The following is a 27,169-nucleotide window of genomic DNA, read 5'->3' as shown; positions in this document are numbered from 1 at the left end:
ATTTCATCAAAGTTGGTGGATCAAAAGCGTAACAGTCTATTGTGCTATTATTTTGCTTATTAAGTTCCTGAATGTTCTGCTTATGCTTTTTTGACTTTGATTCTTTTTGTTATAAGATATGAGGATTGTTGTGAGAAAGGTAGCTAAATAACCAGGCAATGCTGACATCTGGTGAAAATTGTAGTAAAGAAAACCAGACCTTAAAAATGGTCAGACCTTAGAAATGTCAAAAGACAACCAAAAAACGAGGGTAAAACGAGAATCCAAAGTCAATAAACCGAAAACAAAACCTCAGCCTACTTGTTAAAGAAGTTAACTATCCATCCATTTTCCAACCCGCTGAATCCGAACACAGGGTCACGGGGGTCTGCTGGAGCCAATCCCAGCCAACACAGGGCACAAGGCAGGAACCAATCCCAGGCAGGAATGGCTGCTAAGGTTATACCATTACACTCTGTGACGTAATTATTGTGACAATCGCAGTCATGTGACACGTCCTATCACATCGTGTAAAGAAAAAATGAAAAGGAACAGAAATGAAATAAAACTTTGTCAAAATAACATGAAATGATCAAGAAACCTCAACACAATAAAAAATAAAACAAAATAACATATAAAATGTTTTAATTGTATACTTGTTTTATAAATTGGTTTAACATCTGTTTGGATGAGTTCCTGGTTTTGACTTTTCGCCCATTTTTGGTTTAGCATTCTTTCACCCAATCCCTCTTTTTTTAAAGTTCTTTCATGACTGTTTCTGGCAGGAATAACACACAGAAAATCAGGGGTTTTAAAGTGTTCATTTTTTTACAGGGTCTAATCAGATTCTTCTCACTGCTTTTAGCATTAAAGGGGAACAAAAGATTGTGCATTACAAGTATTAAAAGTCTGTTTTTTGAGCGGGGAATGAGAGTGTGTTGCATTGGTACCGTCAGGACTGTGATTCTGATTTGATTTTTTTTTCTTTCTTTTTATAAACAGATATTCACATCTGTGTTTAAAATTTCTGTGTTTTGTCTTTTTGTCTTTATTTACTGCTTTGTCCCATTTCTAATCATTTGGGGCTTTTGAATTGGTGATCACCTGTAAGCTCTGTTGAAGACTCCTGCTGCCACCACTGTCTCACTGTGGCATTTGCTCTTGTAGCCACGTTCCTTGGCTCCCCTTTTCTTCCTCTGAAATTTGGCTGGTAATTTTGGAGTTTTTCTTTCCAAGATTTTTTTGTTCTTTATTTACAGTTTAGTCATTGGCATACTGGGGTTTTTAGATTTGGGGTATTGTTCGGTTCTTGAAATTACAGTAATCCCTCCTCCATCACGGGGGTTGTGTTCCAGAGCCACCCGCAAAATAAGAAAATCCACGAAGTAGAAACCATATGTTTATATGGTTATTTTTATATTGTCATGCTTGGGTCACAGATTTGCGCAGAAACACAGGAGGTTGTAGAGAGACAGGAACTTTATTCAAACACTACAAACAAACATTTGTCTCTTTTTCAAAAGTTTAAACTGTGCTCCATGACAAGACAGAGATGACAGTTCTGTCTCACAATTAAAAGAATGCAAACATATCTTCCTCTTCAAAGGAGTGCGCATCAGGAGCACAGGCTGTCAGAAACAGAGAGGAAAGGAAACAAATCAATAGGGCTGTTTGGCTTTTAAGTATGCGAAGCACCGCCGGTACAAAGCTGTTGAAGGCGGCAGCTCACACCCCCTCCGTCAGGAGCAGACAAAGAGAGAGAGAGAGACAGAGAAAAACAAAACAGTGAAAAATCAATATGTGCCCTTTGAGCTTTTAAGTATGTAAAGCACCGTGCAGCATGTCGCTTCACGAAGCAGCTGCACACAGAAGGTAGCAACGTGAAGATAATCTTTTAGCATTTTTATACGAGCGTCCGTATCGTCTAGGTGTGCGAACAGCCCCCCTGCTCACACCCCCTACTTCAGGATCAGAGAAAGTCAGCGCCGGAGAGACAGAGAAAAGTAAGTTGGGTAGCTTCTCAGCCATCTGCCAATAGCGTCCCTTGTATGAAATCAACTGGGCAAACCAACTGAGGAAGCATGTACCAGAAATTAAAAGACCCATTGTCCTCAGAAATCCGCGAACCAGCAAAAAATCCGCGATATATATTTAAATATGCTTACATATAAAATCCGCGATAGAGTGAAGCCGCGAAAGGCGAAGCGCGATATAGCGAGGGATCACTGTATTTCTTTTTTTTGATGATTTTTGTTCTTTACTTTGTTGGCATTTTGATATTCTTTGAAAATTTAGATTTTTGTCTTGGGAATTCTGAATATTAGATTTTGTAAATTTTATTTTTTTTTAGAATTTTTGAACTTTATCCTATTTAAATTAATAATTTTATTTAACTATTAAAAATTGTGTGTTGGAGAAGGTGTTTTAACGGTTTTGGCCTTCCCCATCTTGGAAATAATCAAAACAGGCACAAACGGGGATTTAATTTCCCATTTTAGATTACAATAGTCTTTTCCACCAGATTCTTTCTGCATGTTCTCCCCCTGTTTGTGTGGGTTTTCTTCAAGGGCTTCCGTTTATTTACACGTCTGAGAAACATTCATTTTAGGCTCATTAACCCAGATTGACACAATAAAAATAGTTGGTTCCTGTCTGACTCTGCCATCCCAACAATTTAAAATGTAATAGCTGACTGACTGACTAATAGAATGCTTTATACAGTATATTGTGCAATCCTTGCAAATAAAAAAAAATATTCTGGAGAAATAAATGCTCACATAAAATATTTCTTTGGTGAGAATTATTTTTATTAACTTGTTCAAGGCATTTTCACATTCAGAGTTGGTTGGGCTATAAAAAGAATGAATACTATTATTTAATTTTCTTAAATTACTCTTATAAAACTATTTAACAACTCATCCAAACCAATATTTTGAATAGAAAAGATAAGAAATTGTTAAATTTGTTATGTAAATTATTTAAATATTACAGATAAAAACACATAACTTTACAAAATTATTTCACAAATACCGATTAAGAAAATACCAGTGTTGCAATAGAGTGTAAATTGTATTCAAATATAGCTGAGTTATTAAAATGTCATAAAAATATGTGCATTTACTTTTCATAACTTACTTCCAAGAAATGTATGTACCGTAACTTGCCTTTATGTATGTGGCAGTGAATGAATGTGCATTCAGACTAATATATTGTAAATATGACACAATCATTCCGATGTTAACGCTCGGTTTAAATCACAGCCGCTTCACGGTCTATGTGTGATTCTCCAGGTCTTTGGGTGAATTTTCGATGGTCCTTCTGGATTTCTCCCACATGCCAAAGATTCAGTTAAGGGATGAATTTAGTTCATCACGTGAGTGTATACATGAGCGTCCCCCACTGTGATGGGTGGATGAGCCACCCAGGGTTTGTTCAACTTTATGCCTCAGTCCTGTCCATGATGGCAAAAGCAGTTGCAGCTAGAAGAAGAAAACTGCTTGACGTTTCTACCATTTTCATTTAAAGAATGTGAATTTCCCATTGGGATTAATAAAGTATCTATCTATCTATCTATCTATCTATCTATCTATCTATCTATCTATCTATCTATCTATCTATCTATCTATCTATCTATCTATCTATCTATCTATCTATCTATCTATCTATCTATCTATCTATCTATCTATCTATCTATCTATCTATCAGTTGCAAAGACATCCCTTCTTAGACAGTGTAGTCTTTGAACCTAAATGAATGGCCTCTCTTTTTATAATTTGAATTTTTTTTGCATTCCATTTTACACCTCAATAACAGTAAGGTGCAGCCTCTTAGACATAAAGTGACAGCGGGCACATCGCCATCACCAAGCACTCCATTTATGTCGAAAGCCTTCATTCTGATGGTGGGTGACTGGATTATTGTAAAGATGTTGGAGCTTTGTTACCCTAAAGGCTGCACTGGTTTACTATAACATATTATTTATAAACCAGATTTGTCCATAAAAAGTATGCAGAAAATGTGACAAGTCATGTTACACATGAATACTGAAGCTATAGAACAAACTTATTTCCAAGGCCATCTTAATAGCATCATAGGCCCCATGGATGAAGTATTGCACTGGGGCTCCAGTTTTGAAAGCAAAACAGAAACATACATAGGCATTAGAAATATCGTGGACCCCCGGCCAGTGCCCATTGTGCCTACACGTTAAGACGGCCCTGATTTAGACCATTCTTAACACAATTTACATTTGTGTTAAAGTTTTGCTACATTTTCAAAGTGCAATCACATTGCGGAAAATGCATTTTTCTTAGCGCAACAATCATGTTTTTTTTTTGTGTGTAAAGATGGGCTCTGCTTTGAAGTTTCTTTTCATTTTTTACCTGTAAATTGCATTCTGAAACGTCTACCATTCAGTCTTGGTTTATACACTAACAAATTAACGGTGGGGAACAGAAGACAGAAGGAGCAGAGCGCATTTGGGGAAAGTCACAAGCAAAGGTGGTCTTCTCGCAGAGGAGTAAAGCAGGTTAATTTGTAAAATACCATCAAGCAACAGGCTGCACAATTATGATCTTTGCAATGTGATCACCCCCTTTACAAGAAGTAAACAAAATCTCTGTAATGTTTCTAGCAAAAATCAGAAAAAAAGATTCTGCAGCATATTAAAATATCTCTGAGCACACAATGTGTAATTTAATCTGTTTAGCAAAAACGTAAGAAAGTTCACGTAAAGATGGACCATAAAATCATTTCCAAGTAAATATTTTGCAGGTTTTCAGTGCAGTTCCAAATGTGTACACTAGAGGGCCTCATAAAATAAATTAAAACCTACCAGGCCTTTTGTGCAAATGAGTTCAGAGGGAAGCAAAGCCATCATTCTTTCCATATTGAATTTGACAGCAGGGACAGAGTCCAACCAGGTTTAAATGATGAATTTTTAAAAACTGAAATGGTAATGTAAAACAAATACTCCTAAAGGCCTTTAACAAATTAACACAGGTAAGTAACAGTCATATACATCTGAATTAATAATACTCATAAGAATAGCAAATATTAAATTTAACATGATTTCAGCTACCAATCCTGCACGTCTTCAGTCTACTTTCCATCTCCAGTGAATCGAGGATTCATTACAGTAGTAGTTGCACTTGTGAAAAGTGGATTATCTGCCTATAAAAACAAAAAACACAAACCAATTAAAAGTTTTGAACTTTGCAACAAAGAACCTAATGCTTCCAGATCTTGACATTTTCTTGAAAATCACTTAACTGTCACAACCCTTATAGCTCATCTGGCCAATCTGAACAGTTAAATTAGAAACTTATAAAAATGTAATTTAGTGATATGCACTGGCCACCTATGCCATTACAGTCCTGAGACTGCCATGAAATCAGAACAAGCACAGAAAGTTTTGTGCATCAGGAAAATGTCAAGCAGTTATATTCAATTTGAATATAACTTTATAAAAGTTGTAATCTGGCACAGTTTAATGTCTTTTAATTAAAAAGAACTGTGTTGTTTAGTTAAGTTCTATATCTTATCTGGTACTGCAGTCTAAATAAATATGTTAATGGCCCTTTTATTTGTCACTATCAGATGATATAATCAGTAGTAACTGGTAGAAAGAAGCACAGCTGACTTTATTAACTCGATCCTCATCTGTTTTCTGTACAAGCCGCTCAAAGCATCGTCATTTTACCTTCTCCCAATTGCTACATTAAATACGTTAGGCAAACTTCTCCTGTGTTGTAAAAGGGAGTGAGTTTAAGCTGCCTGTCAAATTATACACAGGGTATAATGAGACCAGAACTGATACAGTAAGTAACTTAAGGGCTATATTTTCTGAATAGCAGCACTTCAAGATCTTACATCTTTATATGGATGATTGTCATGAATTTTAAAATACCTGTATGTATAAAGATTAATGAATCAAAACTTGTGCGACAAAATGGTAAAAGTTGAACAAATGTCAGGGGACCTTTCACACTTATTGATAAACCCCTCACTAACCTTGTGCTTTTAGTGGTCTCCCTCAAGTAGTATGAAGACTTTACCACAGGCTCCTGCTGCCCTCCTGACCAAACAGAATCACAACGTCTGCCCTTAATTGGCCAGACTACAATACACCAATACAAAATGGTCCTCTGAACTACACATTACTGTACTTTCAAGAGGTGGTGCATTATGACCTTTAACTAATACTAGTGAATTAATTTATGCTTTGGTGTACAGTGACAGTAACAAGAAATGATTGCAAAGCCAAGTGATAATGATGATTTTAATTAAAACAAAATAGCAGACCAGAAAGCAGGAGACAGAGCTGGAGGTGGCAGTGTTAAAGATGCTAAGATTTGCACTGGGTGTGACGAGGATGGACAGGATTAGAAATGAGTACATTAGAGGGTCAGCTCAAGTTGGATGCTTTGGAGACAAAATCAGAGAGGCAAGATTGAGTTGGTTTGGACATGTGCAGAGGAGAGATGCTGAGTATATTGGGAGAAGGAAGCTAAGGATAGAGCTGCCAGGTAAGAGGAAAAAAGGAAGGCCTAAGATAAGGTTTATGGATGTGGTGAGAGAACATTTCACCAAATGTTCTGAAAGCAGTGATCTTTATGTTTCTTTATATCAAATGCAGGTACGTTGTAGCATATTCCCTGTGTATTTGAGTACTTGCACTTAGAGAAGGCAGTTTCTTCCCACAATTCAAAATCACACAGAATGTAATTTTCAGGTGACACTAGAAATACTCTGATGTGTGTGCGTGTGCCCTTCGATGTGCTGGCATTCATTCTAGGATGAGGCTCTATCTTGCATGTGTTGCCTTTGGCATATGCTCTAGTGAAGAAACAGAATACAGTACGTAGTTCAATTTTTTTTCCTTTCTTTAATTAGTAATTTTAACGAAAGAACCCTTACTGGGAAGCCTTTTTAAAAGTTTAAAAATATATTTGAATGAACAATAAATGTAGTAACAGTATTATGCAACAAAACTATTTTAAATAACAAACAGATAATGTTCAAAAGACTGCAGACTATGTCGTGCTTGCTGGATGAATTCTGCATCGACTGATTTCTGAGGAATGCATTTCTGGAGAGTTTTATTTTCTTTGCATATTTAGGGTACTCTTTTAAGGGGAAATATGTTGTCATTCATTTTATATTTGTTTCTGTTTTTTTTTTTTGTTTTTTTTACATAAACTCATGTTGTCCAGTACAGGTACAGTATGTAAGAGGCAAGGGCAATAGGCATCACGCAAGAAGCAGCCGTAAATGGGGTGCCAGTCTACAGTGTACACACTCATTACAGACCCCTAACAAGTACTGTATATCCAGCAAGTGGGCAGAAACACATGTGAACCCGTAAGAATTTATATTTCTAAATCAATGCAATTACTGGCTGGGCATGCAGCTCAACACACACATCTACAGTATACCAGGAGTTCTCAACTTTTTTACTTAACACACCATCCCAGTAAATATTTCAAGGTACAGTAAAACTTTTTTCAGTAGTTTTGTTAAGTACTGAACCTTAATTGGGTAAAACTAAAACTGGCATTTCTTTTTCTGCACAAAGTGGGGTACCAAATGTTGTATTTGGGGTGGTTTTAACAAGGCATTACAGATACTTAGCATGTATATGTGTCTTTTAATTTTTCTTATATACACCTAATGCTTTTTAATTAATTATTTTTTTAATGTATGAACAATGTTGTGGTTTGATATGGAATATAAATGAGAAAGCCTAAAATTTCCTTACTTTTAAATTACAAAAAATATACAGTTTGAGCAGAGTAAAGTGGTAGAGTGGATGTTTCCCTGTAGGGTGTGCCTACAAAAGAGGGGGGGAAATTATTGGCTTTAGGGAATTTCAGCATAGGATTTATAAACAATGGACATCCCAATTTATCTTACCATGTGCATGTATTAAATTTATCAATTAATTAATCAATTACAGATTCTGTTTAGTATAAATACTACTTAAAACTAATATAAAAAATGACATTTATTATGCCTTTGCCATGTAAATTAGTGAATACCAAAAGTGAGAGTGCATCACTGTATGGAGGACACATTAGCTGCCTAAAAACACTCACTGAAGAGTAATTTTTAATAAACAAGTCAAATGAACTCAAATTTCAAATGTCACAAACTTCTGAAAACTCTTGATGACTCCAGTAGTTTTCTAAATCTTCCTTCCTTTTTTAAAATTTACGCAACTATATGGCTATCTTTGTGAATATGATGTTTTATTATTATTATTATTATTATTACTATGAAATTGATCTTGTTAATTTAAAATTATTATTTTAGATATTGTTTTCAAGCTGCCTCACATAACTGATCATACTTTGCTATTGCTTCAGCCTGTGTATTAATCTAGAATTTGCTACTGAATTGGACAGCAATAGTTACCATCCATCCAGCCATTATCCAACCCGCTATATCCTAACTACAGGGTCACGGGGCCAATAGCAATAGTTACTCATAATGAATACCACAGGTTGAGAACCACTGCCCTTTACTTTACTGACGACTGCTAATTTAATTATTCAGCAACAACAAACAGTTGCACAGTGTCAGAAAATGGAAATTGTGTATAGGGATAATTAATGTACATGAGTTCAAACTGCAGCAGAAGCAGGCGGGTTTACATACAAACAGTCAATGGTACAGGCAGGGCCGTCTTAATGCATGGGCATACTGGGCAGTTGCTAATCTATGTATGTTGTGACTTGCTGTCAATAAATAAATACTATACTAAACTATAAATATTTGTTATTGTGTTACAAGTGGATATTTGGCATTCACCTCTGATTTAGCATCACGTTCACCTCTGAAACATATATGTATGTGAACGAATCTCACACACAACATAACGTAAAAGCGTATATATGCTAAAGTCACTTCAACTCCATTCTCTGCAAAGAAATTTCGCAAATGTTTGTGTTGAACACTTGATTAATAATAAATAATTCATAGTAATTTCATACTGTGCCATCTCCGTCTGTATGGTTAACAATTGAGTATCATTTATATGTTGAAATGTTTGTGTTTTTCAAGGCTCATGTTATATTGTTCAAACATTTGTGCTGATTAATCTTTGCTGCACAGCATGTTTTTTAATGCTTAAACAGTGATTTTGTTGGAAGTACCAATACAATAGGGTGGCACAGTGGTGCTGTGGTAGCACTGCTGCCTCACAGTAAGGAGACCCGGGTTCGCTTCCCGGGTCCTCCCTGTGTCTGCGTGGGTTTCCTCCGGGTGCTCCGGTTTCCTCCCACAGTCCAAAGACATGCAGGTTAGGTGCATTGGCGATCCTAAATTGTCCCTAGTGCGTGCTTGGTGTGTGTTTGTGTGTCCTGCGGTGGGCTGGCACCCTGCCCGGGATTTGTTCTCTGCCTTGAGCCCTGTGTTGGCTGGGATTGGCTCCAGCAGACCCCCGTGACCCTGTGTTAGGATATAGTGGGTTGGAAAATGCATGACTGACTGACCAATACAATAAATGTATGTTTAATTTTATAGACCATTTACATTTTTATTCCTGTGAGTGGTTGTGTAAGTAGGGGCCCCAGTGCACTGCTTTGCCTGGGGCTTATAATGCTGTTAAGATGGCCCTGGGTACAGGTGGGATTGGGTTTCATTTTCAATACCTGCAGAAAACTCTAAAACAGGGGCATGGAAATGTTGTGTGTAAGATGTTAAAATATACCAGCTAGATGTAGTGACACTCCCTTCCACAGAAAGCTTTGCCTCTGGAAAAGATTCTTCATTAAGTGTGGTGTCACTTCTGTTGTGGAGAAGCCCAACAGAAGAAGTCACTCCTGGGTGTAGGAATACTCAAAAACTCCTGGTTGGTAGCTGCACCCCTGAAATATCCACCGCTAGATTACAGGGTAACCTTAATGTAACTTTGAGTTGCAGTGACAAAAAATGGTGACTGTTATTTGTGTTTGTGCCTCTAGCAACTTTGTAGAATATTCTGCCTTTCTCGAGATAGTGGATTTGATGTACAAAAATTAACTTACTGCCTGCACCGTTCTTCTGGTAAAATTCAACGGTCATTGAAAAAACTGAGATTTTTGATAGGGGTATCTGGAGGGCTTAATTGGGATGAATGGTCTGTCTAATGTAAACTAAGGTGACAAATTCTTAGTGAATTTCTGTTTTAGCTATGGCCTGTTCGTAGCAAACTTAATTTTTAAACACAGGGTTGCTCCAAAATATGCCTTTCAGGTCAAAAATCAAATGGCAGCTGTGTGATCATGTCACGTAATGTTAAGATGGTATGTTTTGGACACTCGCATATGCTATCACTTGCTTGCCACTTGGGGATGGCATGGCTCAGATTTTCAGTACAGAAGAACTAGTGCAGGGCATGAACTGAGAGGGAGATGTCCCCAAGTATAATAACAAATAGGGGAGACTTTATTTGGTGGGGTGGGATATCAGCATAGGATATGTAAAAATAATACAGTTATCATGGACTACCTCATTTATTTTAAAATGTGCACACAATAAACTGACCTTTTCTTTCAAGTATCTGAAAAATAAAAACTGCTTAAAATCAATATCAAAAATAAAACTTTAAGCAGTATTATATCACTGTTCATCCACCAATTATTGAATATCTAGAGAATTCAGGATGTTGTAATTTACACAAACTCATTTGTAATAACACACGTTTCATATCAATTTTGTCAGAAAGATCACTTTGTCAAGCTTGTGATATTTGCTATGGTGAGAGTTTTGTTTACGCGAGTATATGGGGAGACATTAAATGAAGACTAATGTTTAACAGACAAGTCAAATTAATTCAAATGTCACACACCTGATACTTAACCTTTACAAATCCTTCCATCCTTTTAAGAATTTTCCTAAATGTAATACAACTTTTGTGAATTTAAACATATCAATTTGGGATTATTATTTCAGAATTCATACAAAACAGCTTTTATTCTTCTGTTTTCAAGCTATCTTGTCTCGGTGAGCAGACTTTGTTATTGCTTATGCCTGTGTATTAATGCAGAATTAGTCATTGAATTGGACTGACTGTAAATTCAGAAATTAGTCGCAACTTAAGATGACATTGCATTTGCTCCAGTACCATTCAGATTTGCTTTACTTATATTTTAGTCGTTATACTTATAAACTAATAAGCATTAATTTGATTTAAAAAAATAATGATACATACTTTACATTTTCAGGAATTAATTATGCTGTTTCATTAGTCCAGTTAATTGTGTGTCTCTGAGATTAGCTGTGTTCATTTAAACATGTCATATGATTTACTATACTTTATACTATATTTTACTGCTATACAAGATGAAGAAAGAAAAAGAAAAAATGTAAAAATAAAATTAGGCAATACTAATTAACAAAGAATAAAGTAAAGTCAGATGGCCAGGGAGGACAGAAAAAACAAAAAAAAAAACTCCAGAGGGCTGGAGAAATAAACAAAATCTGCAGGGGTTCCGAGGCCACGAGACAGACCAGCTCCCACTGGGTATTCTACCTAACATAAATGATCTAAATCAGTCTTCATGGTTTTCAGGCTTCACGTGGAAAAATTACATGATGATGGTTATGTGGACATCTGGCCTTCAATCCATCAATGTAAGGACTGTATGATGAATAACTAATGTCTGACCAATGTCGAAGATCTGAAACACTAACTATATTAATTTCTGCATCTGCTGCTATATTCCATTCAATGTTTGTAGAGCAATGACTGCGTTTGTATACTGTGGCATATGGCCGGGAAGCCTCCACATTGGAAGGACCAGGGGAGGGAGCATATCCAGAGCATTACTTCCCCCGGAGCACTAGGTGGCAGTCCCCCTGGGTTGCAGAGGTTCCTCATATATGGGAGCTGGAGTTTGGTGCAGCACTGTTGGGTTCCATGGACTCTGCCAGGGGGTGCTGCAGCTGCTGCTGAACTCTTAATTGAAGAACTTCCACCACACCAGGAAGTGCTGCAAGATCTAGGTCAATGAGTACCTGGAGCACTTCCAGGTGCCTTATAAAAGGAGCCAGCAGGCACTATTCCGAGAGCCAGAGTCGGGTGGAAGAGGACAAAGCTTGTCAGGAGGAGGGGAGGTGAAGAAAGAGAAAGAAGGGAAGTGTGCTTTTGACTTGTACTATGACTGTGCTGTACATGTGGGAAACAGGGGAAAGCATTTCCCATGGGGGAAAAAAAAAAAGAAAAACGTGTGCCCTGAGCTTGTGCCCAATATCTGTCTGTGTCGGGTTTGGGCAGCGGTGTGTCCCCTGGTGGTCCACAATACTTAGTGTGGAGTATGTTTAAAGTGGGCATAGAACACTATCATAGGTGCCTCTAGTTCATAATTTTTAGGATGGGATAGTGAGGATTGAAATGTTACATGCTTGATACTCGATATTGTCCTCTTGGCCTCATTACATTCTGAAATTGTGTGCTTAGTGAAGTAGAATAATAAGAATCAAACAGAACCTCCAAGTAAAAGGTCATGGCCCAATGATAGAAAAGAATGGTTTACTAGCTGAAGATTTGCAAGTAGCAGCTGTCTAAAGTAAAAGCATTCAAGTATCCTTGGAGTCGTTTTCAGAGTAGGTAAGGGTAGAGGGTATTGTTAAATTGACCAGTGAAATGGGACAGTAGTTGCAATTTGTTAATATTGTACTGGACCGTGGTTGTAAAGTCATTAAACAAACATTTTGATGTATTCATTAGTCTTCATTTGTCTTCATGTCCATTGATTTGAACTGTCAGAAAGAGGGTACTCTCAGAAAAAGAGCAGCCAAAATGAGGCTCCTGTGCAGAGTCCCTGGGTTCACTCTCCATGATAGTGAGAACCTCAGAATAGAACCACTGTATAAAAGAGGATGTCCCTGAAGGCGTCCTACAAAGAGTGTATGATTTATGGCCTTCTAAGAGAAGATTGAGGACAAATGGAGGTGAATATTTATCTTGGTTGAATTTCCCAGATATATATACAGGCTTTTCCTAAGAATAAGAGGGCCTGGTGTGCCCAACAGTTTCTTGAGACCAGGACACTTTGTGATTTTATGCACTATATCTAACAATAAGGCAATATTTGCATCATTTGAGTGTGTTGACACTTTTTCCATGTACTCTTGCATCCCCTTCTTATTTTTAATGAATTACACAAGACTATGAATGCCAGTAGGAATTTCATTAAAATTTTTACAAAAGGCAAATAAAAGCAAAACTGAATAAAAGAATGTTACAAACTGGATGAACATACTAAATAATGTTGACATCTTAGTGGCTTCTGTTGTGCAAATTGAACCAGAAAGCAGTGGTAAGAACTTCTGAATTAATTCCTGTATCTCATTAAGCACCTTCAACATTCAAGCTTCAGGTAATATAATCTGTGAGCCAATTGAAAGCTGTGCTAATGTAACTCATCAATATGTAATTAAACTGTTGAATACATCTTAAATAGGATTCCAGAATGTTTGAAGCATTTTAATCAAACAATGGTTCTTTTCAGAGGTATTCATAATTTGTTCCTTAGATTTCATTGGCTTTAAAAATTGCCCCTGTCCCAACTTATTAAAATGATCCAAATCAAAAATACTTACATTGTTCCACTTGGCTTTTTGCTTCTCTTTTTCAAATTTGCGGAACTCCTTAAGGTCTTGGTAATGAGTGACTGCCTTCCATAGAAGAAGAAGAAGCAAGCCAATCAGTGCTACTCCAGCTACTGTTCCTCCAACAATGGCAGAAATGCTTGGAGGTTCAACACATTCTGAAACACAAAGGAGTATTCAGTTTGTTACTTTTTGTTCCCATCAACATTTTCAAAAAGTATTAGTATTAATGAAAGATGATTTTATAAGGAATAGCAGAGTAATACTATTAATCCAAAAAATTTTTATGTTTTCAGTGGTTATTATTGAAGCCTTATCACTCCAGGAGGCTGCATTTGATTCCCTGCCCAGGAACTGCTTCTACTGAGCTTGTTTTGATTTTTCCAGGTATTCCGATATTCCTCCCACATCCCAAATACATACAGTATGTGTCACATTGATTGGTAATGCTAAATTGACCAAGTATAAGTAAGTGGGCAATGTGATGGACTGTCCAACCCTGTCCACGGTTGGCAAAATAAAAGGTGCCCACTATTCTGTAGAAGACATTACTTATATTTTTCAAGGAACGTATGCTGCCTTAGTGGTGTGTGGGATTTATTATATGGTTCAATAGCCTTAATTAAGATGGCTTTTTGCTTCATTTACATTGGAACAGTGATGGTAGTATTTTGCAGCTCTTAAAGAAGTAGCATGTCAGGGTTGTTCTGTTTCTACATGGAAGCCTAGAGATCATGGGGACTTCACAATATACTAGGAAACAACAGGAGAAAAAAACATTTAAATGGAACATTTTTGACACTGGGTGGCACGGTGGCGCAGTGGGTAGCGCTGCTGCCTCGCAGTTGGGAGATCTGGGGACCTGGGTTCGCTTCCCGGGTCCTCCCTGCGTGGAGTTTGCATGTTCTCCCCGTGTCTGCGTGGGTTTCCTCCGGGTGCTCCAGTTTCCTCCCACAGTCCAAAGACATGCAGGTTAGGTGGATTGGCGATTCTAAATTGGCCCTAGTGTGTGCTTGGTGTGTGGGTGTGTTTGTGTGTGTCCTGCGGTGGGTTGGCACCCTGCCCAGGATTGGTTCCCTGCCCTGTGTTGGCTGGGATTGGCTCCAGCAGACCCCCGTGACCCTGTGTTTGGATTCAGCGGGTTGGAAAAGGGATGGATGGATGGGTGGATTTTTGACACTGGTTGTAGACCTCTATGTCCAATAACTGGCTTTATACTTTGTGCTTTTGGCTCTGTGTACATTTAATTGTTTTGTGGACATTTTTACAGCAGGCGCACCCAGCTGGTGGAAATTAAATATTCAAACATGATTTTACTTTACTACATTATTTTGTTCTTCCTAACATTGCCCATTTTCTTCTTGATTTGGGTGGAGTGAAGATGTCCAATCAGAATGCCATGATTAATTATAGACTGATTACTGCAACTCACCTTTGTGTCTGCTGACTTCAATGTAATAGATATTGTCTCCATCCAGTTGCCTCATGTTAAAGAATATCATGCAGCCTTTAGAGTCCTTGTGTTTGCATTCTGCACTAACCAGCCTTTCGGTTACAATTGCAGAGCTCATCAAGCACTTTGACTTACAGTCCTCTGGATTTCCATTTTCCTGTAGATGACATTCGGCACATTGCCTGTATAGTACAAAAAAAAATAGTTAAAAGGACATTAGTCCACCTCTTTAAATTTATTCATTGCGTCATCTATTTAGGAACTATTACAAAGGAAATCAACTACTTCCACCTGCTTGAGTACTTTGAGTTTAATATACAGATAAGTTTTGGTTTCTGTAGATTTTATTATGCCAATAGTAAATTTTATTTGCAGCAAAAATATACATACGTAAAATGTTATTCCACAGTTAGTGAAAGGCTCTGTGAATGTATATCTGCAAAGTGAAAAGGTGAAGGCTGAAAAGAAGAAATGTTTCCACCATGTAGTTTTCATTGAGGTGTGTAACTGAAACGGAAAACAAGTTACGTAGTAGCAGGGAGAAGAGTGAACAAAACCAAGGAAGAGGGAAGGACTGAAATATGAGATAAAGTGTAAAAAATAGATGTCTTTCTAATGGCTGCTTATAGTACTTCCTTGACTTTTACTTGATTCATCTCCCTCCGTCCTGCACGATATATGGAATCTGTTTTTTCCTTTTCACTCACTCACAACTTGATGAAGATGAGGTGTTGTTTCCCTAACCATCTGTTCTTTTTTTGTTTTCCTGCCATTGGTCCACACATACAAGAATTTAGTCAAGATAAAGGAAATAATATCGAGTTTGATCCTGCAAGGTGTAATATGTCAATAAGAGCTTCGGTGAAAAGTTAAGAGTGAGTGAGAGAGAGAAAACAAATGTGAGAGAGTATAGGTATTGGTTCTTTTTTATTTATTTTTTGGGAGATTCAAAAGAGAAATCAGACTGGCAAGATCCGATTCACTAGAGAATGAGTTCACAAAATCAATAGCCATGACAAATACTCATTAAACAGGCAAAAGATTCAAAATCAACTAAAACAAACATGGAATTGAGTAGATCATAAAGGAAAAGCTTTCTGCATTAAGAGTCATAACGTTGAAAAGAATAAAAAAACAAACTGTTAGTCAGTCTTCTATACATGTGTGTAGTAATGTGACATGCCATAGCCACAATGCATGGCATCTTTAACAATGTATTATCAAAATGGCACAGATGATAATGTCACCAAAACAAGATGGTGAAAAATAACCAAGAACAAACAAAGAAAAAAATGTACTTAAATCCTGAAACAAGTTCATCCACTATTCTTAATGGCATTGTTGGGTCGATGATCATTGTTGGACATTTCCCATCTAGCTAAACCGATTTGCTTTTTTTAATATTTTGTCTTTATCTCAAATTAGTGTCAAAAAGATACTGTAAATACTTTTAAGATATACATGTAGCTTGAGAGTAAAATGGCTATTCTTTAAAATGTTCTCGACATTGTAATGCTTACATAAAAATCTTGTGAAATTGCTACTCAAAAGACATTTCAATCCATTCTTTAAAAAGACATTACTTACGCATATTCCACACAAGGGAGCTGGCAGGCAGGGCACTCCTCACAGAAAGGCTGCTGATAACCATCTTTGCATTTACACGTGTTGCACTCACAGGTTCCCCTCCCGCTACACACAGAGTTTCTGCTGTTTCTGCAGCCCTCCTCAGACTTTTTACATTGACATGCACTGCCTTCATAGCCCTCCAGACAATGACATTTTCCACAGTCACACTGTCCTTTTCCTTTAAGCAAAAAGAAGGATTCATCATTTCAATTCTGAACCATCCTACAGGCAACACACTATGCATTCTTTTATCTGTAGCAGTACTGACTTGATCTAATCTTTCATGGCCATAAACCAACTCTGTTTGTTTTTAACAAAGTAAAAAATACAAGGCACATGCCTGCTTTTCAAATGCTGGTAGCTTAAGTGAATTGCTCACAGTCATGAAGTGAAAACAAATTTATACCTTTATGATATTAAATTTAAGACAGCAAAATAGCTTGCTTTATTACTAAAGTGTAACAGCTGATTATATCATTGTGTTAACTATATTAAGGATATTAAGCAAGATCAATAAGTTGATCAATCGTTGGAAGATACACAAAAAGTTTGATGATATCGCGTAGATCTGTTCTTTAAGTAAAATGTATAGTACATAATGAGCATATTTTTGAAACATTGAAACAGTACAATACTCTATTCTTAAAAATATGATGAGTTGAAGATATTTTTAAACCAAGCACTAGCATCATATGTAACCTAATGAGAAAAATGTCATAAGTGAAATCACTAGAACCATTGTCTGATCAAATGTAGGCAGCAAAGTCCATATTACTGCCATTCAATGACAAATGACAACACCTTTCACCTCATCCAGCTCCTAGCTTCAATTCAGCTGTTGTTTCTATTCTATACTTATCATTTAAAAGACTGCATAAAATAACAACTGTTTATTAAGTGAATGAGACCCAATAGTGTAGCTTAGCATCTTTAGGCTTAGGTCTTTCATTGAATCCTTGGTTGGTACACCTACTGTAGTTTTTGATTGTAGTAGTAGGGTGTTGTACCATGTTAGCCATTATGGATGTAGTGAGAAGTCAAGCAAAATTACACCATTAATTGTCTAACTAAAAAGACTTCTAAAAATTTTCTGTAAATTCCAAATTATTCCCACATCTAAATATGTGTTCAAATTATTATTATTATTTTGTTTTTGCTTTTGTAAATGACATTGGATACAACCATCTGACAAATATGCAATAATGATAATAAGCTAAGAAGTTGCTCTATTGTGAGAGAAAGATGATGAAATTGAGACGTGGTCACCTCCTTACACCAATTTCTGTGAGGATTGACTCCAGAATTTTGCAGCAATGGTATAGACTGGATTAAAATTAAAAATAAATACATGGCTGTTGGCTTCTGCTGGTTTAATCGACTCACTGCGGTGCCACTCCCCTTATCTGTGTAAAATCAATTTTGGAAAGCAAAATTTGAACAATGACTCACTGTACCCTGAATTTGTAAAATGTAATAAAGTGGAAGCAATTAAAATATTTATTTCATAAATGAACCGAAGTATGAATAGTTGTCATAGTAATAATAAGAATAATTGTTTACATGTATAATTGCTTTTCTCACTACTCAAAACACTTTACATAGTGAGTGGGGAGCCTCTTCAACCACCACTAATGTGCAGAACCCACATGGATGATGCGACGGCAGCAATTCTTGCACCAGTACGCTCACCACACATTAGCTGTTAGGTGGTGAAGTGGTGGGGGAGATCAGGGGATGATTAGGAGGTCAGAATGACTAGGCTGTGGTGTGCAATTTAGCCAGGGCATTGGGATACACCTTACTTTTTACGAAGGATGCTAAGGGATCTTTTATGACCACAGAGATTCAAGAACTCGGTTTTACATCTCTTCTGCAGTACAGCACAGTGTCCTCAAGACTGCATTGGAATCCTAACACAGAGACCACAGGGTAAGAACTTCCTGCTGGCCTCACCCCCACCTCAAAAGCAGCAACCCAAGCTTTTCCTGGTTTTCTCCCATTCGAGTACTGGCCAGACCTAAACGCACTCAGTATCTGAATTGCATGCAGTATGGCTACTGGATAGACCAAAGTTTCAATAATCAATCAAACTGGATAATGTTCTTCTGAGGAAAGACGGGACAGTTTCTGACCTTAGCATACTGATTTCCAAGTTAAGTTCCAGGGGGCTTTGTGGCTGCAGATTTTTCTTCCAGCCAATTTCACAATGAGTGAGTCATTTTATCACTTACTGTTTACATTGTTTACATAGCTGGTGGTTTGAAAATGTCTGACTGAACTTATGTAACGATTCATTTTTATAACCAGTTGCAACGTGTAGCCTTTTATTATTTTTGTTATGGACAGGTTACCATTTTCAGTGAAGTGTGTCTTTAAATCAAAATGATCACACACTTTTTTAAGAGACAGAAAGGTACCTTGTACATTTGCATAACGTGTTCCCTACTGTTAGTAGTGTAGCAATGTTTAACATTTAAAAAAATCACATTTTGCAAATAAACTGTTTAAATAAAAGTAATCAAGTGCCACAATATCATAATTTACAGCACAAACAATCCAATGTGTGTATTAAACTGTGTAGATTTTTTTTCCTTCAGACACTTTTAGTTAAACACTGGTACTGAACTGACCCATACAGTTTATTGAAAATCCTCCTATTGATGGTAAGGACAGGCATCGAATAAATCAGACATTCTGCTGAGCTTTTTTCATTCATGGAATGGTTCTAATCCACCTGAAGAACTCAAATTCTGTAAACAACAGAAGGAGACCCGAAGATGCTTGGATTTACATGTTTTGAACTTAATCCATTAAGACTAGAAGAACCGATATTAAAGTTGAAAAGCAAATAATTTGATGCAGTATCATTAGCATTTATATTTTAAAGATCGTCTCTTTTGTACAATTACCTCCACAGATTTGTCCATTGTTCAGTTCACAGTTCTTGTTGTCACATTCACAGTACTTGCCATAGATCTTTTTTCCTTCTGTATCTCCACTGTGACACTGACAGAAGCCACAAACGCAATCACCCAGACCTGAGCAGATGATACTACTGTTGTCTCGCTGGCACAGTCTGACCAAATCTTTTTCACTCTTCTCCCCGAGTCGGCATTCACAGTTCTGGCCTACAAATCCTTCTTTACAGCTGATACAAAACAATACAAAATACAAAAGAGTTTAGAACAATTGAAATGATATAGAGTAATAGCATGAAGGTTCAAGAAGGTTGTCTCACAATTTAAGGAACCTGGGTTAAATCACTATCTACACACTTCCCCTGTGCCCATATGTCTTTTCTGTAGTTCCTTATTGCATTGCTAGGATATGTATGTTGTATTAACTTGTGACTTTAAAGTGTCTCAGTGTGAATTACTGAGTGTGTCTGTGTGTGAATGCTCACTGTATCCGGACATGCTTCCTTTTGATATAAAGAACAAAGCCAGTTTAAAGAAAAATAAAGAATAGGCAGAAAGTCAGCAACTGAAAAGCTTTCTAAGAAATGTGTTAAACATGCGTCATTCATGATGCTTTACCTTCAACCATCCATTTATTATTTTAAATAATAATAAATTTATAATTTAGTCTCTGCAGTATCTTAACCAACGTTTGTCCAGAAACCACAAAATCATAACCAGGGTGGCTTTTTGAACACAGCTTTGTCAATCTCTAGACAGTGGAAGAAAACTGGAGTCCCAGGATTAAAACCCTGCAAACATGGAAAGACATTCCAAAAGCAAAGGAAATTCATTCCAGTTTGTATTTGTAGGCAGAACACAATACTTGTGAAGATGTAGCCCCTGGAAAAATTACTAAATTATTAGTGATGAAAGGGAGAATGTCATTGGCATTTTGATAGAATATTTAACAAAAGTATTTGTGGAAATGAATGATACAATTACTTTAGGCACTCTAACACTTTTAAGTTTTAGTCTATAGCTCCATGTTTTACTGTAGTAGTAAAATTAGAAGCACCACCTTCCTTAAATAGGTGGCACAGAGGGATTTGCACTGATGTCTCAGGGAATCTGTGTGGTGGGTTCATAGTCCATGGCAGGTTTGCATGCTTTCTCCATGTTTGTTTGGGTAAGCAGGATACTTAGGTTATCCTGGAACATCCCAACCAACTTCAGGTTAGGTGAACTCAAAAATGTAAATCAGCCCCATGTGGGTGGGAGTGTAAGGTGATCCTGTGATGGACTAGTATCCTGTCCAGGGCCATTTCCTACCATTATGCCCAATGTGGCTATAATAATAATAATAATACATTTTATTTACAGTAATCCCTCCTCCATCGCGGGGGTTGCGTTCCAGAGCCACCTGCGAAATAAGAAAATCCGCGAAGTAGAAACCATATGTTTATATGGTTATTTTTATATTGTCATGCTTGGGTCACAGATTTGCACAGAAACACAGGAGGTTGTAGAGAGACAGGAACGTTATTCAAACACTGCAAACAAACATTTGTCTCTTTTTCAAAAGTTTAAACTGTGCTCCATGACAAGACAGAGATGACAGTTCTGTCTCACAATTAAAAGAATGCAAACATATCTTCCTCTTCAAAGGAGTGTGCATCAGGAGCACAGAATGTCAGAAAGAGAGGAAAGCAAACAAATCAATAGGGTTGTTTGGCTTTTAAGTATGCGAAGCACTGCGGCACAAAGCTGTTGAAGGCGGCAGCTCACACCCCCTCCGTCAGGAGAAGAAAAATAGAGAGAGAGAGAGAGACAGATAAAAACAAACAAGCAAAAATCAATACATGCCCTTCGAGCTTTTAAGTATGCGAAGCACCGTGCAGCATGTCGCTTCACGAAGCAGCTGCACAGAAGGTAGCAACGTGAAGATAATCTTTCAGCATTTTTAGATGAGCGTCCGTATTGTCTAGGTGTGCGAACAGCCCCCCTGTTCAATCCCCCTACGTCAGGATCAGAGAAAGTCAGCGCAAGAGAGAGAGAGAGAAAAGTAAGTTGGGTTTCTTCTCAGCCATCTGCCAATAGCGTCCCTTGTATGAAATCAACTGGGCAAACCAACTGAGGAAGCATGTACCAGAAATTAAAAGACCCATTGTCCGCAGAAATCTACGAACCAGCAAAAAATCTGCGATATATATTTAAATATGCTTACATATAAAATCTGCGATAGAGTGAAGCCGCGAAAGGCGAAGCGCGATATAGCGAGGGATCACTGTATATAGCGCCTTTCCCATGCTCAAGGCACTTCACAGAGTTTAAGAAAGAATGGCAGGGTATACAGTATATAGCATTGTACTAAACCAGATAAATAAATAAAGAAGAGTAAGATAGTAATTCAGAGAAAAGCCTAACAGACAACATAATTGATGGTCTAGTACACACACACATACAGGTTACATGAGCATCTTGACAGAGAGGTAAACTGAGAGAAGGGTAATAAAGTCAGGTAGAGGTAAAAGCCTTCCTGAACAGATGAGTTTTGAGTTGTTTTTTAAAAGAATTCATGGAGTCAGCTGATCTAATTAATTTCGGTAGGTCATTCCCGAGTCTGGGCGCTATACAGCTGAAGGCCCTGTCACCCATGGAGTGTAGATTAGTGTGGGGCACAACAAGATTGCCAGAATCAGAGGATCTTAGTAGGCAGACAGGCACATAGTGATGGAGAAAGTCACTGAAGTAGTTTGGCGCAAGGTCGTTAAAGGCTTTGTAGGTTATTAGTAGAATTTTATATTCAGTTCTGTAAGACACAGGGAGCCAGTGAAGGCGAAACAGGATGGGTGTTATGTGCTCGCTGCTGCTGGTCTGTGTAAGGACTCTTGCAGCCGAGTTTTGAATAAGCTGGAGCTGTTATATAAGATTAGAAGGGGCACCTGCCAGTAGGGAATTACAATAATCGATGAGGGATGTGATAAAAGCATGGACAAGTTTCTCAGCGTTAGAAAAGGAAAGGAAGGAGCAAACACGTCATATGTTACGGAGGTGAAAGTAAGAAAGTTTCTTAATGTGATTTTTATGGGCAGAATAAGAAAGGGAGGAATCAAAAATGACACCAAGATTCTTTGCAGTAGAGGCGGGTCAGTTGAGATCACCGCCAAGATTGACTGGAAAGGAGCTCATTTTATTAAGTTGCACTTTAGTCCCAGTTTGCAGGAGTTGTGATTTAATTTTAAAGAGTTCTGCTCCATCAAGGTTTTAATTTCACTGAGGTAAGTTGTGAGCTGAGAAAGCTCTGATGAAGTTCCACTTTTAACATTGAAATAGAGTTGAGTATTGTCTGCATAAAAATGATAACCCTGTCCAAAGCTATGAATAATATGGCCAAGAGGAAGCATATAAATACAGAAAAGCAGAGAACTGAGGACAGAAACCTGTGGAACCCCTTGTATGACTGGCGCTGTACTGGACCTGCTGTTGCCAAGACTAACAAACTCTTGCCTATCAGTCAGATAGGACTTGAACCACTGGAGGGCAGTGCCAGAGATACCCAGCATGTTCTCCATTCTGGACAGCAGGATGTCATGTCTGACTGTGTCAAATGCTGCACTGAGGTCTAATAGAATTAATATGCTGGTTTGTCCAGAGGCTGCTGCCATAAGCAAATCATTGGTTACCCGTACCAGAGCAGTTTCACAGCTGTGCTGTGCTCTGAAACCAGACTGAAAGTGTTCCATCAAATTATTAGAAGTTAAGTAGTTGGTGAGTTGAGAAGCTACAACACGCTCAAGATCTTTTGACAGAAAAGGTAAGTGGGAAGGAGGCTGAAAATTGTTAAGATTGACAGCATCAAGACCAGACTTTTTTTAACATTGGGGTTACAGAACCGATTTTAAAAGTGAGCATCACAAAGCCAGTGTCAAGCGATGAGTTTATTATTGTTGTAACAGTCAGGATTATGGCATGAAAGCAGGATTTAAGAAGTGTGGTTGGGATGGGGTCCAGTACACAAGTAGTCGGCCTCATCTTACAAAGCAGGTCATTAACAAAAGCAGATGTGACTGGTGAGAACTTAGAGAAGGAGCTGGATGGAGTGGGAAAACAGGGAAAGATATAAACAGATGATGTATTTATGTTAGTTGAATTATTTAGATCTTTAATTTTGTTACGGAAAAAGTGGAGGTATTTCTCACAGACTTCAGTAGAAGAGGTAGTTGGGTCAGATGCAGGTTGAAATAATTTATTAACTACAGAGAACAAAACCCTTGGGTTGTCATGGCCACTTTCTATTATTCTGCCATAATGGGTGTTCTTGGCAGCAGTTAGTGCTTCTCTGTAAGCTCTTTGGTGGTCAGAGAAAGCCTGGATGTGTACGGTGAGGCCAGACATACGTGACATTCTCTCAAGGTGTCAGCCAGCTGCCTCCATAGATTGCAATTCTGAATTATACCATGGAGCTGAATGCTTAAAGGAAACGTCCTTATTTTTAAAGGAGCTGTTTTATATAATGCTGAATGAAGGGCTGTGTTATAGTGGTCAACAAGACTATCTGGTGTTGATGGAATAGGTGAAGACAGTAAAAGATTAGAAATGGATCCAGCAAGAACAGAGGGACAGATATTTTTAAGGTTTCTGTAAGAAATTTGTTGTTTACAGGTAAGAGGAGGGAGAGGTAAGGAAACAGTGAAAAGTACTGCTTTATGGTCAGAGAGTCCCAAATCAGTGCTGTAAGTGTTGGCAACAGATAATCCAGATGTACAGATCTGGTCCAGTATATGACCACCAGAGTGGGTAGGAAAATCAACATCTTGTGTCAAGTCAAAACAGTCCAGTAAGGACAGGAATTCATTTCTCAGTTTAGATGTGGGGATGTCAATATGGATGTTGAAATCACCAAGAAGAATGGCTCTCTGGGAAAAGGAACTTAAGTGGGTTAATAGTTCAGTCAGATCAGATAAGAAGGATGCTTTGTATTTTGGAGGATGATAAAGAACAATGAGTAAGACAGGACCTGATTCCGTTATTAATTTAAGAGCCAGACACTCGAAAGACAATGGACAATCAGTTGGGATTCTTTTGATGTTTAATTCCATTCTGACAATTACTGCAAGTCCTCCGCCTTGTCTTGAGCTACGAGGCTCTGTGAGGAAAGTGTACCTAGGTGGTGTCGCCTCCGTGAGAGACGTAAATTCATAAGCTCCATGCCCACTAACTCTGAATTGGATTAAGTGAATTTAAGAATATCATGCTATGTTATCTTAATTAAAAGACTGTGTAAACTGATTTGTAGGTACAGCTAAATTTGTTCATTTTCAATTTACATTTAAAAATTAATGTGATTCCACAAGAGAAATAAAAGTTTGGTTAAAGGAATACATCAAGCAACAATTTTAGTTCAGGTACTTCAAAAATGCATCTATTACTTTTTTACGATTATGTAACTAGACCTTAACATACACTTCTTTTGGTCTTCATAACACTTACAAAACATCAGTGTTTATTCATCTCTGCAATATTACCTACTAACAAAACTTCACTTTGGAGTGGTCTGTAGTGGCTTAACTGAGACACATTTCTCTTGATATTACATGTTTATTATATGAATCTATTCATATCAACAAGTAAATGTATTATTACGTCAATATGCTACATTGTACATAGTTGAATAGCCTGATGTTATTAGTGTAATGAAGACCTAAAGTGTTAACATAAAAGAAAATACGTTGGAGTTTTCAAATGAATTTTGATCTAATTTTCCACAAATAGTAAAGTCTACATAATTTTCACTTTAAGCTTTGCCCCAGAAAGAGGAAAGCAGAAATAACACATCCTACATTTACAACGTGTGTATCTGTTGCAATGTGCACTTCTCTCTATGCTTTGGTTCCTATTACATTGAAAGGGCACCTGACACTGACTCCGTTTACTTTCCTGGGGAAAGCGGCTGTCTTGGAACAGAAGCTTGTCGATGTTGCATCTTCCTTTTCTTTTTCCATCGCCTTTTCTAGTATGATGTGACGACGAAGTTCCTCTGCAAAGTGAGCCATGAACACTCTTCTTTTCTCAGTGGCCTCCGTACATGCCTTGCACAGTACATGTATGTTGATCGCTGCCAGGTCAAGCTTGTTATAGCACAAGCAACTGGCCACCTGTGTGTTCCTGCGCACACTGAATAAGCTCACGCCTTCTGGTGCACGATGTCAATGCAGCACGGAGAACAAAAGAAAGAGACAAATACTGTATATGGGACATTGGGTATAAATTTATTGTACAGTACTTGTAGTTTTTTCAGTTTTATTCTCTGAATCACGATCATGCCGTAATACCCCCCCCCCCCCCCAACTCTGCCCCTCCTGATCTGACTCAAAGTAACAGCACCAGCATAGATTCACACCCAATCTGAAACTGTTCATTTTCAAATAATATTGCATTAGTGCAATGATGTTTTCTGGTTGGTACTATTCAGGTCATAAAACGATTTCTTCAAAATGTCACATATATTGTTTCTCTTTCAGGTGTGTAATAGAAACCACAGCACAGAGAAAAGTGTGCGCATTGCAACAGGTACACACCTCGTAAATGTAGGAAGGACAGGTCCTAGCGTGTGTTTGAACTATTAACATTTGAATGTGATGATTGCATATAGTGCTGAACTGACCTCTCTGTACTATTGTTACCTCTGCATGTCCTGGAGTACAAAAGAAACAGCAACATGTGGGGACTGGCAAGATCAGGGAAAAAAAACATGCGGTGTTATGCGAATAAATATGAATAATATGAATAATGTTGCATCCATGCCACAATGTTTTCCGAAATGTACTATACAGGTCATAAAATGAATAATTCCAAATATCATATATACCTATGTCTCAGTTTTTTTTTTTTAGACCATAAGGTGCATACTAATTCAGTGTGAGCAGGAACACTCAATAAAACTGAATAAAAAAAATTTAAGTGATGGTGAGATACGAAGAAGGCAGATTCGCCAGCGTTTGTGTGTCAGCTTTTATCCTTCCAGATCAGAGAATGTCCAGTTCCATTGCCTCAAAACACCACTCACATCTACAGTTACTCCCAGTTTCAAATAAAAACTAACAGCGTCAGATCCCTAGGGTGGTAGTATGTATCGCGATCGTGACTGAGAGAATAAAAGTGAGCAAAAACAGTAACTTTCACAAGTCCTGTAAATGTACACCGTCTGTTACAGATGCAAACCAAATATATGTATGTACTGTATAATATTAACAATAAGAGCAGCTCACTACTGAAAACAGCAAATACAGGAGGCAGACGGGATCAAACCAGGGACTCTTGATTACAAGTCAGCAAATCTTACCGCTACGCCACGGAAGCTGTTGTATCATGCTTGAACCTTTTGTGAAAGTGTTTATTTGATCTTTGGACTTCAGCTTCACACATTATATAGTTTATGACAACATTTTGTCATTTACTATTAAAATATGACAAACGTTTCTGTTTTAAACATGTGTTTACACAGATTATTATAGAAACGGAACACACATGAAATGCATTTGTTCCAAATAATGATCTATTATTTCCACTTTAAAACTCCAGCACTTCACTCCCAGATAATCAATCAAGGCAT

At 37.6% G+C, this 27,169-nt stretch overlaps 1 protein-coding gene across 2 annotated transcripts in view; it reads right to left on the bottom strand.

Moving 5' to 3' along the window:
- Positions 1–2,762: 2,762 nt before the first annotated feature.
- The window catches only part of itgb2 (integrin, beta 2), a 92,891-nt gene continuing 68,484 nt past the window's right edge, over positions 2,763–27,169 (bottom strand). For both annotated transcript variants that reach the window (XM_028807315.2, XM_051931210.1), the window contains exons 12-16: positions 19,567–19,805; positions 16,616–16,835; positions 15,008–15,210; positions 13,567–13,733; positions 2,763–5,151 (exon numbers count right to left, since the gene is read on the bottom strand). In XM_028807315.2, coding sequence (XP_028663148.1) covers positions 5,080–5,151; positions 13,567–13,733; positions 15,008–15,210; positions 16,616–16,835; positions 19,567–19,805 — 901 coding nt within the window. In that variant the 3' untranslated portion in view covers positions 2,763–5,079. The remainder of the gene's footprint in view (positions 5,152–13,566; positions 13,734–15,007; positions 15,211–16,615; positions 16,836–19,566; positions 19,806–27,169) is intronic.

The sequence above is a fragment of the Erpetoichthys calabaricus genome, chromosome 8 (assembly GCF_900747795.2).
Source record: "Erpetoichthys calabaricus chromosome 8, fErpCal1.3, whole genome shotgun sequence".
Taxonomy (NCBI): Eukaryota; Metazoa; Chordata; class Cladistia; order Polypteriformes; family Polypteridae; genus Erpetoichthys; species Erpetoichthys calabaricus.
The sequence above is the reverse complement of the archived record's forward strand: the minus strand, read 5'-3'. Positions and strand labels throughout refer to the sequence as shown.